This window comes from Populus alba, chromosome 11 (assembly GCF_005239225.2).
Source record: "Populus alba chromosome 11, ASM523922v2, whole genome shotgun sequence".
NCBI classification, from domain to species: domain Eukaryota; kingdom Viridiplantae; phylum Streptophyta; class Magnoliopsida; order Malpighiales; family Salicaceae; genus Populus; species Populus alba.
In genome coordinates this window covers 9,170,065-9,186,308 of record NC_133294.1, presented here as the reverse complement: position 1 = coordinate 9,186,308, position 16,244 = coordinate 9,170,065, and the positions used below count along the sequence as shown (strand labels likewise).

Here is a 16,244-nt window from a genome sequence, read left to right as displayed (position 1 = left end):
TGTGTCATAATTGAGCATCACAAGTATTACAGGTTGTTCAACTGAATGTAACAGGGTGCATATAACTGTATCTTGTACCTCTTTATCAAGAACACAACTTAGCTCAAACAGAGCTCGAATATCATATTCCTTCAATTGGATATATGATATCCCAGATTTGAGAGATGAGAGGCAGAGAGCATGGAGGAGAATACAGATTTGAGAAATGAGAGATAAGAGGCAGAGAGCATGGAGAAGAAGGTAGATTTGAGAGATGAGAGGGCAAGGAGAGGGGGCGGCTGAGAAAGTGAGAATGGTGAGATAAGTTTAGGGTTAGAAAATATGCTATTTATACTCTTTTTTTCAAGAGATAGCTTAGTTGAACCAGGCCGGTTCGGTTTGGTTCAATTCAATCGGTTTCAGACTTTGAAAACTGAACCGAATCGAAAATATTTTGTGATTTTCTAATTAGTTTTTTTATGGTTCGGTTTTTTCGGTTATTTTTTCCCGGTTTTCTCTGTTTAATCAGTTTTTCAGTTTTTTTGCTCACCCCTAACTTATAGTGAAGATTTGTAGCTAGGTCTTTTATTAAATCTTGGATAATGGATTGAATCTTGCTATCCTCCTCTTAGGACTTCTTAATATCTACTATTAAGGGGGTCGATACTGTGAACAATGCTAAAGCATTAAGTTCACTGTTGGTTATCCTAAAAAGAGCGTCAGCTACAACATTCTCTATTCCCTTACGAAATTCAATTTTGTAATCAAATCCCAAAAGTTTATTTAGCCATAAATATTGAGAGGGAGAAGATATTTCCTGATCCAGTAGGTATTTAAAGCTAACGTGGTCGGTTTCGATCTTGAAATTACCTTCCCCATAGATATTGTTTCCACTTGGTTACTGCCAGTAAGGTTGCCAACATTTCCCTCTAATGGGTGGATAACACATCATGCATTGCCCCTAAAACCTTGTTGATGTATGTTATAAGATGTCCCTCCTCCATTAACACTACCCTACTGCCTGAATCTGATGCATTAGTCTCCACAATAAAATATTTGCTTATGTCCAATAGGGATAAGACTGGAGGATTAAACATCGCCTTCTTAGGAGCTTTAAAAGTTAAAGTTGCCTCCTAGTCCCAACCAACGACATCCTTTTTAAGAAGTTTAGTTAGGGGACGGCAAATAATGCTATGGCCTTTTATAAATTTTATGTAGTAACACGTGAGCCTTAAGAATCCTTGTAATTGCTTGATGTTTTGAGGTAGTGACCAATTTTTGATAGCTTGTAGCTTCTCTGGATATGTAGCCACGTCCGTCTTAAAAATAGCATGGCCTAGGTACTTCACCTTGTCATCACCAAAAACACATTTGTTCTCCTTTGCCTCCAACTTGTGTGTCCTGAGCAATGCAAAAATGACCTGTAGATTTTCCAGGTGCTCTTTGTAGGATTGGCTGCAAATTAAAATATCGTCAAAAACATAAAAACAAACCTCCTCAAATGAGCTCTAAAGACCTCATTCATTAGGCTTTGAAAAGTAATGGGCGCATTGGTGAGACCAAAGAGCATTACTAAGAACTCCCAATGACTATTATGTGTTCTGAATGTTATTTTATGGACGTCTCTAGGGCTCTTCTGAATCTGGTGGTACCTGAAGTGTAAATCAATTTTCAAGAACACTGATACCCCTGTTAACTCTTCTAGTAACTCTTCAATCAAAGGTATTGGGAATTTGTTTTTTATCATCAACTTATTAAGGGCCTTATAGTTAACACACAACCATTAAGAGAGGTCTTTTTTCTTCACAAACATGACAAGTGATGCAAAAGGATTATGGCTTGGTTGGATTGTGCCAGCACCTACCATTTCGAAGATCAATCTATCCACCGTATCCTTCTATAAACTAGAGTACTTGTATGGCCGAAGGTTAACAGGTTGAGCTCCCTCCTTCAAGTGAATAATGTGATCTTCAGGTCTATTAGAGGGTAACTATGCCAAAGGGGGTGAACACATTCTGGTAGAGGTGAAGTAGATTATGCAGGGCTTCCTTTTTTTTATCATTAAGATTTTTCCCCATTGTTAATGTATTTGCCACACTCGTTTCCTGAACTAGCATCAAGCTGTAGAGATCGATACCTGCTATATTACTTCTGCTGCCCAGCAGATTCATCTATCCAAACTGAACCGATTGTAATTTCACAGGTTCTTCTCCTCTTAGTGTTACTCTTTGTCCTTGTCAATCGAAGCTCATCCACATACTCTTATAATTGCATACAATGTCTCCAAGGGTAGCAAACCATTGAACATCTAAGACTATATCGCAGGCATCAAGTTCCATCACAAATACATCGGCCACAAAATGTATTCCCTGCATCTTCCACCTGAAATATTTATAGATTGAAGAGCACAATATTTTCCCCCATTGGCACCCTTAACCATTACTAAATTGATAGGAGTTAGTTTATATTGTAACTTGTTAGCAACCCAAGTATTCATGAAGTTGTGTATGCTACTGGACTCTACTAGTATAAAGATAGGTAGCCTAACCACCCGTCTTGTCACTGTAAGGGTGTAACACCATAAAACCCTTTTTAACACATTCATAAAAATATGTGGATCGGTGACTTCTAAACCATGCTTCTCCCTAACAAGCTCTAACTCACTGTTTTCGCCCCCCTCCTCCTCATCTCCCACTAAACATATGGAATAAAACTTTTTTATTCTACATTTGTGTCCCCAAGTGAATTTGTCATCACATCAAAAACACAAACCCTTAGCTCTTCGTTCTTCCATTTCTATGTTTCTGAGAATCTGGATAGGTCTTTTAGTAAGCTGAGTAGCAAACCGAGTTTGAAGGGTGGGTAATAATCCAGGTAGTTTAGAGGGTTATGAAGGCAGATCATGAAAGTTATTAGATTTGTAAAAAGGTTATTGTTGGGTGTCTGGTTATTGCTAAAAGGTATGGTCGAGTGTTCAATTGGTTGTTTTTAGAATTTCTTGTAGAGGTTAGTATTTTCTTGTAAACAGAATAGGTTATAAGCTTGCTTAAAGGATTTTGGTTCAAATATGTTAACCAATTTTTTTTATTTCTTTCTCAAGCCCACCTAAGAAAAAGATCAAAGCGTACCTTTCATCAATTTCTGTTCGATTCCATAGAATGTCGAAGTCTCTGATGTAAGTCTCCAAGTTGCCTTCTTGTTTCAAATCCTTTAACTCTTCTAAGGGGTCTTTATGGCCACCAAACCTTCCACAGATGGCTTCCACATATTCCTTCCATGACACTAACCTACCATTATTGCTACGTAAGAAATTTTGATGCTAATACAGTACCATACCATCTAGATTATAGGATGTTAACTTGAGTTTTTCAACTTCTTGGACCTCTTCTATCTTAAAGTATTGGATGCATTTATACAGCCATTTGTGGACGTCTTCCCTTTTAAAGGATGGAAAATCATGCCTAGGCTTATAGAACTTATAATGTCCACCATACTGCCAATCGCTCTTTATGGCCAGTCCTTCCTGATTGGAGTGTGGTTGATCACGGTTAGAACTGGTCTTCCCTACAAGTAACTACAGTTACTGCAATAATGTCTTCTGCTAAAGGAAAATGCAAAGATGAGCTCTTTCAGCCTCAAGAGTCTAATGTCGCTGACCAACTGTTGCTGTCAATATTGTTCCAGCATTCTTGCCATTTTATCATTCCACTAAGCTTATTCTCTATTAGATGTTTCTATCACCCCTTCTAATTTCTTTTTTGATTAAATGTAAGTATATATAAAGATAAAAAAGAAAAGAGTCGATAAGCCAATAAGTCACATATACAAACATGTAAAACCTAAGGGAACATCTTCCTAAAAAAGCAAATTAAGATAACATATACAAATTACAATGCAAAGCTGAAGAGGGAAATAAGATCCCTTAATATAAAAGTATAAATAAAATTGGTTAACTAACGAACCTATAACTAGAACAAGTGCTGAAGTTAACCAATAAAAAAGCCATGCAGCGCCAAAAAATCCAGCCACAACAACATATCAAGAAGAAAAGAGAGGCTAGGCCATTCCGAACCCACCCGCCAACAAAAAACAAAAATCATAGATTTAGCATTGCATCTTAAGACCAAGCAGAAGCCAACTAGGAGAGCAGACACCAGGAGATAAGAATTATCAACCATGAAAACATGATTTAACTCATAAAAAATTATCGAACATAGGCCAGGTAGTAACCGCACATTAGCCAAGATTAAGACAATTATGATCCTTCTTATGAAAGTGAAAAACTGTGAAGAACATCACTTGGAATTTCCAAAAGAGAGATTTCATGAAGATACAAAAGGATTCAACTATCCTCTTGTTTCTTTCCTCCCAAATTAGGTAGATTGTAAGTCTTAAAAAGACTCTCCGCATTTTTATTTCAATAGTATTTCCCCTAGAGGTAAGACCTCGAATAACACTGGTCAGAGTCGACATTCAGCGATGTATACACAACCAAGATTTTATGCTCCCCTAGAAGCATGGTGTCCAACTGCAAGAAAAAAAAAAAAGATGTCGATGATATTCCTTAGCTTACCCACAAAACACGCAGGAGATGTCTAATGGAATGAAACATAATTTGTCCTTCCTTTCAAGCTTCTCTACAACTGCAAGCCATAGAATGAAATTGTGTCACGGTAGAGACCAAGTTTCCTATACTACACGGTCCTAGTTCACCTGAGTAGTAGGACTCTGAAGATATTCATAAGCTTTAGTTGAGAAGCGATGAACACCACTGGACCAACTCCTGAATAGAGTTACAATTTCATGTATACTCCCACAGCCAGAGTTTTAAAACCTGACCGACCCAGGCCTGGGGCCAGTCCGAGTGGAAGTAAAAACCCATTTGGGAGTTGGCCTCATGAAACCTAGTCGACTCAGCGGGTCGACCCGGTCAAACCCGGCTGAGACCCAGTCTCTTTTTTTTATATCTACTAATAGATGTTAAACGAAGAAGAACAATGAAGTAGAATTGGCATATTGATCACAGAGCAAACCTAATTAACGAAAAGACCAATTTCAATCGATGAGGAGTCAAGGAGAGCAGAAGACGTTAGATCATTGTTGTTTCATTGCGAAAAAGGTTAGACTCTTGTTTATGTTCATGAATCTCCTTCTTTCACTCTCTCTTTTCTTTATTCTTGCTCGTGTTTTGAACTTGCAGTTCTAGCATCGATTCGTTGTTCGTTGATTTAGTGGCATTGATTCATTCGCAGCCCAGTCATCTCAACCTCAGGTATGTTTCTCTATTCTTTTCTTTTCTACAACTTAATAAATGCTCTGCTATTAGGAAGTGTAGAAAATGGATAAGGAAACTAGTTTTGTTCGATGCACTAGTTTTAATCGATGTATTTGCTTCTAGAACTAGCTAGGATAATCTAAAATGTTGATTAAGAACAAAAAGCTATTGATATTTCGGCTAGTAATGTGAGTCAATCCTCCTACTCTAAGGACCCAGTTTTGTTCTAAGAACTATTATAGCCAAAGATTGAAACTGTTCTACGAATTATTAACAGCTAAAAATATTTCAGCTAGTAATGTTTGTTTGGTTTTATAGTTGACTGTAAATTTAAGAAAACATAAGTTGTAGAGATTTTGATATACTAACCTGCAAGTTATAGAATGTGTTTGTTCGTTTGTTACGCTTTTGCTTCTGTAAATTTTTGTTGAAGTTACTGTCAACTATGGCATCGATTCTTCCCTAGATTTTTATTTAAACTGGTTGTGCTTAGTTAACTGTGTTTCATGGAGCTACTATGACATCGATTAGTTAGTTGATGTTATTAGCTTTTGCTAGAGTTACTGTGGCATCAGAATTTCCTTTCCCAATGCTTTCTCATGTTGACTGCTGGTTGATTTTCTACATCTAGTTGCTTGTTATTAGTTCAGGATAAGAAAATAGCTTTGACAAAATTTACTGGGAAGCATAATCTTTTTCTATTATGTGTGATTGATGGGGCTGACATTGTTAATCTAATTAATGGATTGCAAAGTGATTTGGCTTGAAATTATATTCCCTCTTATAAATTATATTAGGTCTTTAAAATGTCTTCACGTGATGGTAGTACTCCAAGTAGTGATCCTTCAATGCCCCAATCATCTCAACCTTCAATTTCCATGTCAAGTGGTAGTAGAGGAAGAACAGATTTGGCATGGGGTCATTGTAGAGAAGCTCCTGAACTTAGTGTTGGGTTTAAAAAAATAAATTAGTTTGTTTATATTGTGCTAAAGTGTTTGCGGATGGTGGCATTAATCGACTTAAGCAACATTTAACTAGAGCTAAAGGAGAAGTTGAACAATGTCGTAAATATCCTCCTGATGTTCGACATCAAATGCTTTTGAATCTTAAAGGAAATGTTGGGGGAAAAAAGAGAGTTAGAGAAATGCAAGCAGATTTCAATCCATTAAATGCACGACAAAGAGAGCATGAAGAGATGATGATTAGGCAATTAGAAGATGATGATGGTGATTATGATAAGGATGATGAGGATATCAGTACTAAAAAGCATATGTTACCACTGAAGATTGTAAAAGAGAAAAAGATTCAAAGCACCAGCACTGTAAAACAATCGACTACAAGTTATGGAAAATAGAAGAAATCTACAGTATTAGGGACATTTAATGCCGAGAACAACTTCTAGTGCTCAAAAGTCTCTTCAGAATTGTTGGCAAAGAAAGGAAGCAGTTGAACAGTGTGATCTTGCTTTAGCGAAGTGGATGATTGATGCATGTGTGCCATTTAATGCTGTTAACTCTGTGTATTATCAGCATGCCATAAATGTTGTAACATCCATGGATCATGGTTATAAAGGACCAAACTTGCATACTATTCATGGTTATTACTTGGAAAAAGCAGTTGATGAAGTCAAGATTTATGTTGAGACTTATCGAGAGATTTGGAAGAAGACTAGTTGCACATTAATGGTTGATGGATGGACAGATCAGAAGAGGAGGAATTTAATTAACTTCTTAATATATTGTCCTAAAGGAACAATTTTTTTGAAAACTGTGGATGTATCAAATGTCTCAAAGACTACTAGATTGTTGTATCAGTTGTTTAGAGAGGTTGTTTTGTATGTTGGGGTACAAAACATTGTGCATATGGTGACTAATAATGCTGCAAATTATATTGTTGCTGGCAAGTTATTGATGGAAGAATTTCCTTCAATATTTTGGTCTATTTGTGCTGCTCATTGCATCAACCTCATACTCCAAGATATTGGTAAATTGCAGTTAGTTTGTTGTGTTGTTGAGCATGCTTCTGGTATCACAAAGTACATTTATAATCATTATTATCCATTGTATTTGATGAGGAAGTTCACTAGAGGAAAAGAAATACTCTGTCCAGCTCCTACTCGTTTTACTACTAATTTCATTGCATTGCAAAGTATTTTAGCTTATAAAGATGAGTTGAGAGCTATGGTGATATCTAGGGAATGGGTCTCATCTGCTTATGCTAAAGATAACAAAGGAAAAAAGTTTGTTGAGAGTGTACTAGACTCTTTGTTTTGGGAATAATGTGCAATAATTATGCGAATGAGTGAGCCTTTAATTCGAGTTCTACAAATGGTTGATGGTGATGATAGACCTTTTATGGGATATTTATAATGCTATTCATCATGCAAAAGAAGAAATGATGAGGAGATTCAAAAGAGAACGCTAGAGTGAAACCTTTTATAGACATTATCAATAATTGGTGGGATATACAACTTTATAGAAATCTTTATGCAATGGCATTTTGGTTGAATCCTCGATTTCAATATGATGCAAATATAATAGATAAACATATGAGCACTATTTCTGATGTTCTTGAGAAGTATGCATATGGAAATCTACCATTGCAAAGTAAGATTACAAGTGAGATGAAGTTGTTTAGGAATGTTGAACATGACTTTGGTCAAGAATCCGCAATAAATAATCGCACCCTTATGCCTCCAGGTATATAATTTTTACATTTAAAAATATTATTTGCATAGTCTTACACTCTTACTTATTATTGTTTTGTATAGATGAATGGTGGATGACATATAGAACCAGCGCTCTAAATCTACAACAGTTGGCTATACGAGTGTTAAGTCAAACTTGTAGTTCTTCGAGATGTGAGAGAAAATGAGTATGTTTGAACATGTTCATTCCAAGAAGAGAAATAAATTGGAGCACCAAAGGCTTAATGACCTTGTTTACGTCCACTACAATCTAAGATTGAAACAAAAGTATTTTTCTTTTCTCTAATTCCTTAAATATTATTTTATCTTATTTAGTAGCATTATTAATACTTATATTGTGTTTACCTTCACTTTTAATATATAGGAATTATTGAAAATGATGAAATTATGATCCAATTAATGTTGAGACAATTTGTGACATTGAAAATTGGGTAGTAGAAGATGACCCGTCAATCTTGACAACTAAAGAAGTAGAGAATTTTCACCAAGCTCTATCAACTATGACCATACAAGATACTTTAGATGATGGTAATTAATGATTGATTATTTAGTGATAAATATTATTTAAAATAAAGTTTTGTTTAACATATAATATTTATTTATTAATTGTGTTTAAAATGTAGATGTCATAAATGTTAATAATATTGAAGATGATTGTGACGATGAAGTTTCAAAGGAGGATGTTGATGATTTATTAGGTGTTGACGAAATTGGCTCAATTCCATCGACATTGGATCCAAATTTTGCTCCTATAGATACAAAAGAACTTAATGTGTTCATTCAACAAAAGTAAATGTGTTGTTGATTTAGAATTTATGTTATTGGATGTTTTGTTTTAAATATTTTAGAATCAGAATTTATATGGTTGGATGTTTTGTTTTAACTATTTTAGAATTTATATTTGGTTTGTGTTTTGGATATTGAATTAAATTTATATTGTTAGTTTATAATTTAAATTTGATTTATGTAAGTGTTGCATTGTAACTAGTTATGTGTTTTTTTTATAGGTTTTTTTTTAGGTTGACCCGAGTCAACCCATCTAACCCGTGACCCGATCACTTGACCGGGTCGGGTTTCAAAACTATACCCACAGCTCTGTACTTGCTGATCTTCAAGATAGATAATGAATTTTCATAGTGGGTAAAAGGACATATGGGCACACACGGTCCATATAGAGTAGGTAAGCAAATAGTAGTGGTGAACCCATTGAATCCAAATGGAATCTGTCTTTAGATGAATATTCCAGAGATGTCTAGTAAGGAAGCTCTTGTTTCTGGCCTTTACATCAAATAAGCTAAGGCTCCCTTCTTTCTTTGGGAGGCAAACCCTGTTCCAAGCAACCAAAGCAAATGTGCTTTTAGTAGTGTTACTTGTCCATAAGAAATTCCTACAGGTGGAGATGATTTGGTTGATGACAGTAGCTGGAAGGGGGAAGACATTTATCCAGACGTGAACCATACCGTAGATGACAGTCTTCAAAAGCTCCAATCGACCAGCATATAAGAGATTTTTACCCATCTAGTTTTGAACTGCTGAGTCTAATTTGAATAAAAGAGGAGAAAACTGACTTGCCAATAACCTGTGAGGGCTAAAGGGGACACCTAGATATGTGAAGGGGAAAGATCCTTCTTTAAATCCAGAATCATGAAGAAGAGTCAGCTTTAAGGTTGGATTAAGTCCTCTGAAATATATTAAAGATTTTGCTGCATTAATAACTAAACCCGAGGTTTGCCCGAAAATATCTAGCTGACGAAGCAGAATAACAATAGAAGATTTATCGGCTCGAGATAGCAAGAGAACATCATCTGCAAAGGCGAGATGACAGATACCAAGAGCTTTACACTTTGGGTGAAAGTGATATACAGGATTCCTGGTAGCTAGTTGAAGCATCCAAGAAAAATACTCCATGCAGATAATGAAAAGATAGGGAGATAGGGGATCACCTTGTCTCCCTCCGCACTTCCCAGTGAAAAAGCCATAGAGATTACCATTTACAGCAACTGAAAAGGATGTGGTTTCCACACACTGCATAAGCTAGAGAATAAAACGATTTGGAAAGTCTAGCATCCGGAAAAGATCTTTAAGGAAGGGCCATTGAACCGTATCAAAAGCTTTCTTGAAGTCAATCTTCATAAGACTCCTCAGAGAGGCTCTTTTCATGCCATATTGCTAGAGGAGGTCTTGAACAAGGTTAATATTATCTATCATATGGCGACCACTCAGGAAAGCATTATGAAGAGGATTGATATTGTCAGATATAGCTTGAGCTAATCTCCCAACAAGAATTGTAGAAATCACTTTGTAGACCACATTGCAACAAGAAATAGCCCGAAAATCACCAGCAGTGACAACATGGGCAGACTTGATGATAAGGGATATAATAGAGTAGTTTATCTGCTTCAAGAGCTTTCCTGAGGAAAAGAAATCATGGACAACAGTGCAGAAATCTGCCTTTACAATATCCCATGATTTTTTTAAGAAAAAGGAAGTATACCTATCAAGTCCAGGAGCTTTGTCGTTATCAATACTAAATAGAGCTTGTTTGATCTCCTCCTGAAAAACTAGACATAGCAGTAGCTCGTTAGAATTTATATCAAGGCCAAGACTACATTGAATGACTGCCATATCCAAAGGGAGAGACTCATTAGGGGTGCCAAGCAAAACATTATAAAATCAAACAAATTATTCCCCAACCTCATCCACTGAGGTAGAGAGGGAACCACTACTACACTGAATAACAAAGATTTGATTTCGCTTGTGCTTCTGGCTCATAAGGGCATAAAAGAAAGAGGAGCCTCTGTCACTTTTTTTTGAAGAATGTGCATTTAAGTTTTTGAGCAAAAAACATTTTTTCCACCGACTTGAGATGAATCAGTTATGATTTAAGATGTTTCTCCTCTTTCAGGAGCAACGGGTTGTCCTTGTCAGCATGGAGAGCTGTTTGGTGATCTTTTAATGCCTTCTCAATTCTGTCAACCCCCTCCGATATATAGCTGAAGTGCAACTGATTGAGCTTTTTGAGGGGTTGCTTCAACTTCTTTAACTTCCTGCACAAAATGTATATAGGAGAACCAAAATCATCAGAGCACCAGTCATCAGATATAAGCCCCAGAAAATTTTCATGCGAGGCCCACATATTGAAAAATTTAAAGTTGCTTCTCGCTTTTGTGTTATGGAAAAATCGAACAACAGCAGGGGAATGATTGGAAAAAGCTCTAGAGTGGTAAAAATGAACATGAGCTGATTTACCAAGGGAGTGCCAAAGCAGTTTGACTAGGACCCTGTCGATTTTGCTCTAGATTTCCCATTAGTCCAGGAGAAGTGACAGCCAGAGTAGTTAAGATCATTCAACCCAAGGTCAGCACAACAACTTTTGAAATCCGAAACTTCACAAGTAGAGACAAGGACCCCATTATGCTTTTCTTCTTGAGAAAGAACGGAATTGAAATCACTTAGAATTAACCATGGACAGTTTGACTGCCAGCTCCTCAAGTCATCCCACAAAGATTCTCCTGGTGGTAATGGAATTAAAACCATAGACAAAAATGGTGTTGAACTTGATTTGATGAACAAGACTGCAGATGGATATATAAAGACCTTGGGCTGAACAACCAATGAGATCAACAAAAACTATTAATGGATTCCAAAAAATAACAATTCTTACATTGCTGGCAGACCCAACATTTGTAAGGAAACACCGTTAGAAAGGCGAAATTTATACATAGTGGCCACCTTGGAAGAGAGTAATTTGGTTTCAAGGAGACCGCAAACATCCATACAATTCTTTTTCATGAGATGTATAACCTCATGCTATTTCATAGGATTATAAAATCCCCTGACATTCTAACTATAGACTAACATTAATAAGTAGAAGAGGTAGGAAACCTCCTACCACTACCACTCAATTTTCGACTACCACTCCTAGTGGTCCTTGCTGGAGAGACTACCTCTTGAGAAGTGGTTGCACATGTTGTTCCTTTATTACTAGTAAGAATGCCAACAAGAGATTATTCATAAGTTGCTTCTCTAGCCACAACAATTACTCTAGCAACAAGGCCAACACAAGCCCTACCTTCCCCATTCGAGAGTTGAGAACTATAAGGGACCACCACAGCCGCCCCCGAATCATTAGGACCTACCACCTCCTTCCCCTTTCAACTAGAAGGCTAGGAAGCAACAATTTATGCTTGAGTCCGAGGGGCTTTACAACTAGAATTCTTCCCTCAAACCACTTCCCATCCTTTAGCAATTGCTTGAATCTTTGCCTGCATTGGATTAAAAATCTATTCATCATTTTATTCCTTCAGGTAGATCAACCAAGGTCCATTCTGTATTGGTGTATATAGAATCCATTTCAGATTTCATATATTTAAGCCATTTTTTAAAATCAATATTGGATGTTAATTCCATGTAATTGGTAGGCTCATCAAGTATGAGCAACTCATTATTTTTAGCTTTCATAAGAAGTCCATATATCATTGGTGTAAGACGTGTCTTACTAGATATATAGAGTTCTTATATTTCTTAAGTTTCATGCTAAACATCTAATGTTATAGCTTTAGGCTCATGTTCTTTTTAGATGTTAGTTTGTGGTTCTTGAAATTCTTCAAGTTTTATCCCCCCCCCGCTACTCTTTTTAAGAACAAATTATTTCTTTATAAAGGTAACATATTTTGAGACAAATATTTTTGCTTAGCAGGGTGATATAAATAATATCCAATAGTTTCTTTTGAATCTCTCATACACTTACATTCTTCTAACTTTGCTTCTACTTTTTAGATGCAATACACTTCATATAAGCGTTACATCTCAAATATTTAAGTATGATAAGATTGGTCCCCTGCCATTCCATATCTCATATGGAGTTTGATTAATAGATTCTAATAAAATGCTGAAAAAACATTTTTCAAAATTTAATATGACAATCAATCATATTAAAATTCTTATTAACATAATAAACTATTTTAGAAACAATTAAATATATTTTTTTGGCTTAAAAACTCTTTTTATTTATTAAAAAAAACCATTTTTCTAAAATATTTATAAAACAATTTAATTAAATTCTAATCTAATTAGGATAAAACAAAAATAAAAGTCATCAATTAAATACTTTAATTCAATCATAATCCAATTAGAAAAATTTTATTCAGCAATTAATTTAGTTTGGATTGTAATTTTTAAAATATAAAATCAACATTTTATATATGTGAAGAGGTAGAATTGTAATTCTATCTAAATACCTAGCTTGTAATTACATATAAGACATAAGAGTAGCATAGTAATTTTATACCCTAAAACCCTCATGTAAATAGGTATAAGGTCTAAGGGTAAAATTATAATTATATCCTTAAAAACCCCTAAATAAGGCTTTAGGGGCAAAATTATAATTTTGTCCCTCATCTTTTCTTTTTCCCTGGCTATTACCAAAAGTAGGCACATAACCGCCCATTTTCAAAGCAGCAACAGTAATGGTAGTAATGATGGTTGTTGCACTTCCTAGAAGATGTACGAGGCAGTAGCCTTGCACATGGCTGCCTAGTAGTGTCAGGAGTGATTGGCACTGTTCTGGTTGGTTCCTGCAATGACTGGTAATGCTTGTAGCATATCTAGGCGCACCAGCAATGAATGGTGTTGCTATTGGTGGCTATTGCAACTACCTAAAAGCAATTTTTTTAAAACTTTTCGACTAGATCTGTAGATTCTAGCCATATTTGACTAAAAAAATAGCTATTTTTTTAAAAATCATAAGATAGATTAAGAGTTATTTAGGGTTTATATGAAGATTACTTGAAGATTAGATGTTCTTTTTAGCTTTCAATATTTTTTAAAATAAAAAAAAAATTATTTTCAGATAGTATTTTTAATATGTGTAGTCTTGCATGATTTTTCCCCCTTTTTATTTTGTATTGTTTCAAGGCTGGTTTATCACAAATCATTAGTCGTCCAAGTGTCTCGCTTTTAACAATAAGTCACATGAACAACAACTGAGAAATCTCTTAAATCCTTTTAGGAAAGAGAGATTTCTATGCCTTTGAGTGCTAGCTCTTTTTTTTTTTTTTTGGTTTTCAAGTGTTTTGTATTGTTTTGTATGTTGTATAAAAAATAAGAGGCATACCATTCTATTTATAGAAAATCCTAAAAATCTTATAAATGATAGAATATCAATTTAACCCCTGAATAATATCACAAATATTATTTCAGGATAATTTTAAAAATTTATTCAATCAAATCTCTGCTTGATTTTTTATAGGTCTAGAATTGTAATTCCCCATGTTAATTCCATTTTATTCCTTAATTTCTAAAAAAATTTCATAATCAAATCATCCTTGATTAATCATCGCATTTTGATTTACGACCATTAGTTCTTATGTGGGTGACTCATTAGGTTTCATAATAAGTTAGGCCAAATACAAATCATAGTTTTAAATAAAATATGATTAAAAAATTACTTTATTATCAATTAAATAATTAATTGATATATATTTGAAGATCAAATACAATATATACCAACGTGTCATGATCCATCAAATATTAGAAAAGCCATAATTGGTTTGACTTAACCTTTTAGTGACCAATTTTTTAATTTAATTATTATTCCTTCGTCAATAGTGTTTCAATTTAAATATTATAGCATGAAGTATGTCTATCATGTTAAATCATGTTTGTTTTCTATATAATAGTCAATGATCATTTGAATAAAAATTGAAACTCTTTTTAAATCTCATTTCATCTTGGCCAAGAATTTCTCAATCAATACTATTTGAGAATAAACGAAATAAATTTTCTAATTCACCTAGGATGATGAATCCTCTTTTGATCACTCAAGTACCTTCATATAGTTCATGTTACACCTAATGTTTGCCTTTTTTTTACCTCGATTAAGATAACACGTAACAGGATCAAAGCATAATATTCTTTATATAAAATGATTTAGTGATCTAAAGTCTAAGGATTACTTACACAACTATCATGTGAGCCTTTCTATAGACATAGATGATCTCTCCATATGAAATTCTCATGTGGGTCAATTCAATATACAGGTTTTATAACAAGCACCTATATATTAGTTCTAGGTATTCCTTATACCTCAGCTTATGAGAACAACTGTTTTCTTTCATAAAAAAAGAAGAACATAATATATATTAGTCTCTACAACTCTAATGAATGTCTAGTATTTAAGCGAGTATCGATTAAGAACAATGCTTTGATGTAATATGAATCTCAAAATTATAACAACTTTATAAATTTTTTTGCAAAGCATTTTTGTCTCATGAACTTTATCTTTACTCTAGATTCATTAATCCAATATTTTATGAATATTAAAGATATATTAAGCCTTTATTAATAATAAATATGTATTTACATGAATATAATAATACCACGTATAATCAATCGATTGGCTATAAGACATATGAAATTAAAAATTATACCATTTTTGTTTCTGTAAGTACTATAATTTTAGATACTACTTTTCAATCTCTACTTATTTTTAATTTATACACATTCACACATCAATCAACCATCATTCGTGCATATTACAGGAAAAAAAAACCATTATCCACACATAATTGATTCAGCAATACCTAATAAAAAAAAGGGAAAAAAAAGGAAAGATTCGAGAAAAAACTAGAAAAAAGTAAAAGAAAGGAAAAAATATGAAAGGAAAGATTAATAACATAACTAATAAGGAACAAGAATATCTTGATGATGATTGAAGCTAAGTAGAGAAGCTAAATTATTGTGCTACCAAGGAGTTTTTGGAGGAAAGAAAGAGGTGTATGAGAGAGACTAGAAAAAAAAAAGAATTTGTGTTAACTTGTGGATATTTTTATTGTTTTTAATGTTAATTTCTAAAGAGATTATTGTAGCAAATCAGAGGGTTTCCCTCTTATTTATTTTTGTACCTTTTAAAAAATTGAATTCTATTTGAAATTCAAATTAAAACTATAAAAAAAGTTTCAATAACAAAAATTCATTTAACTTTTTGAATTGAATTCAATTTACAAGGTTCTAAACAAGCTGTAAAATAAAATTTAATTTAGCTAAAATTTTAATATTGAATTTAAAATTCATAATGCTTAATTATACTTGTCTCATGATATTATAACATCGATGCAATATACATTAATATATTCACACTAACAAATCTTTCAATGTAATTGTTATGAGATGAACATCCAAATTAGTGTTTCAAGAAACATATTGATATCAAAGTATTAAAAAAAAATTATTAAACCCATTAGTGTTTTACTACAAGGCTATATTCATTATACTATAGATCAT

At 34.0% G+C, this 16,244-nt stretch overlaps 1 protein-coding gene across 1 annotated transcript; it reads left to right on the top strand.

The window, feature by feature from the left end:
* Positions 1-6,060: 6,060 nt before the first annotated feature.
* On the top strand, positions 6,061-8,754 carry LOC118054839 (uncharacterized). Its single transcript, XM_035066609.1, has 5 exons — positions 6,061-6,206; positions 6,293-6,575; positions 6,676-7,493; positions 7,733-7,953; positions 8,585-8,754. The coding sequence occupies exons 1-5, from the start codon at positions 6,061-6,063 to the stop codon at positions 8,752-8,754; spliced, it is 1,638 nt and encodes a 545-aa protein (XP_034922500.1).
* The last annotated feature ends 7,490 nt before the right edge of the window (positions 8,755-16,244 follow it).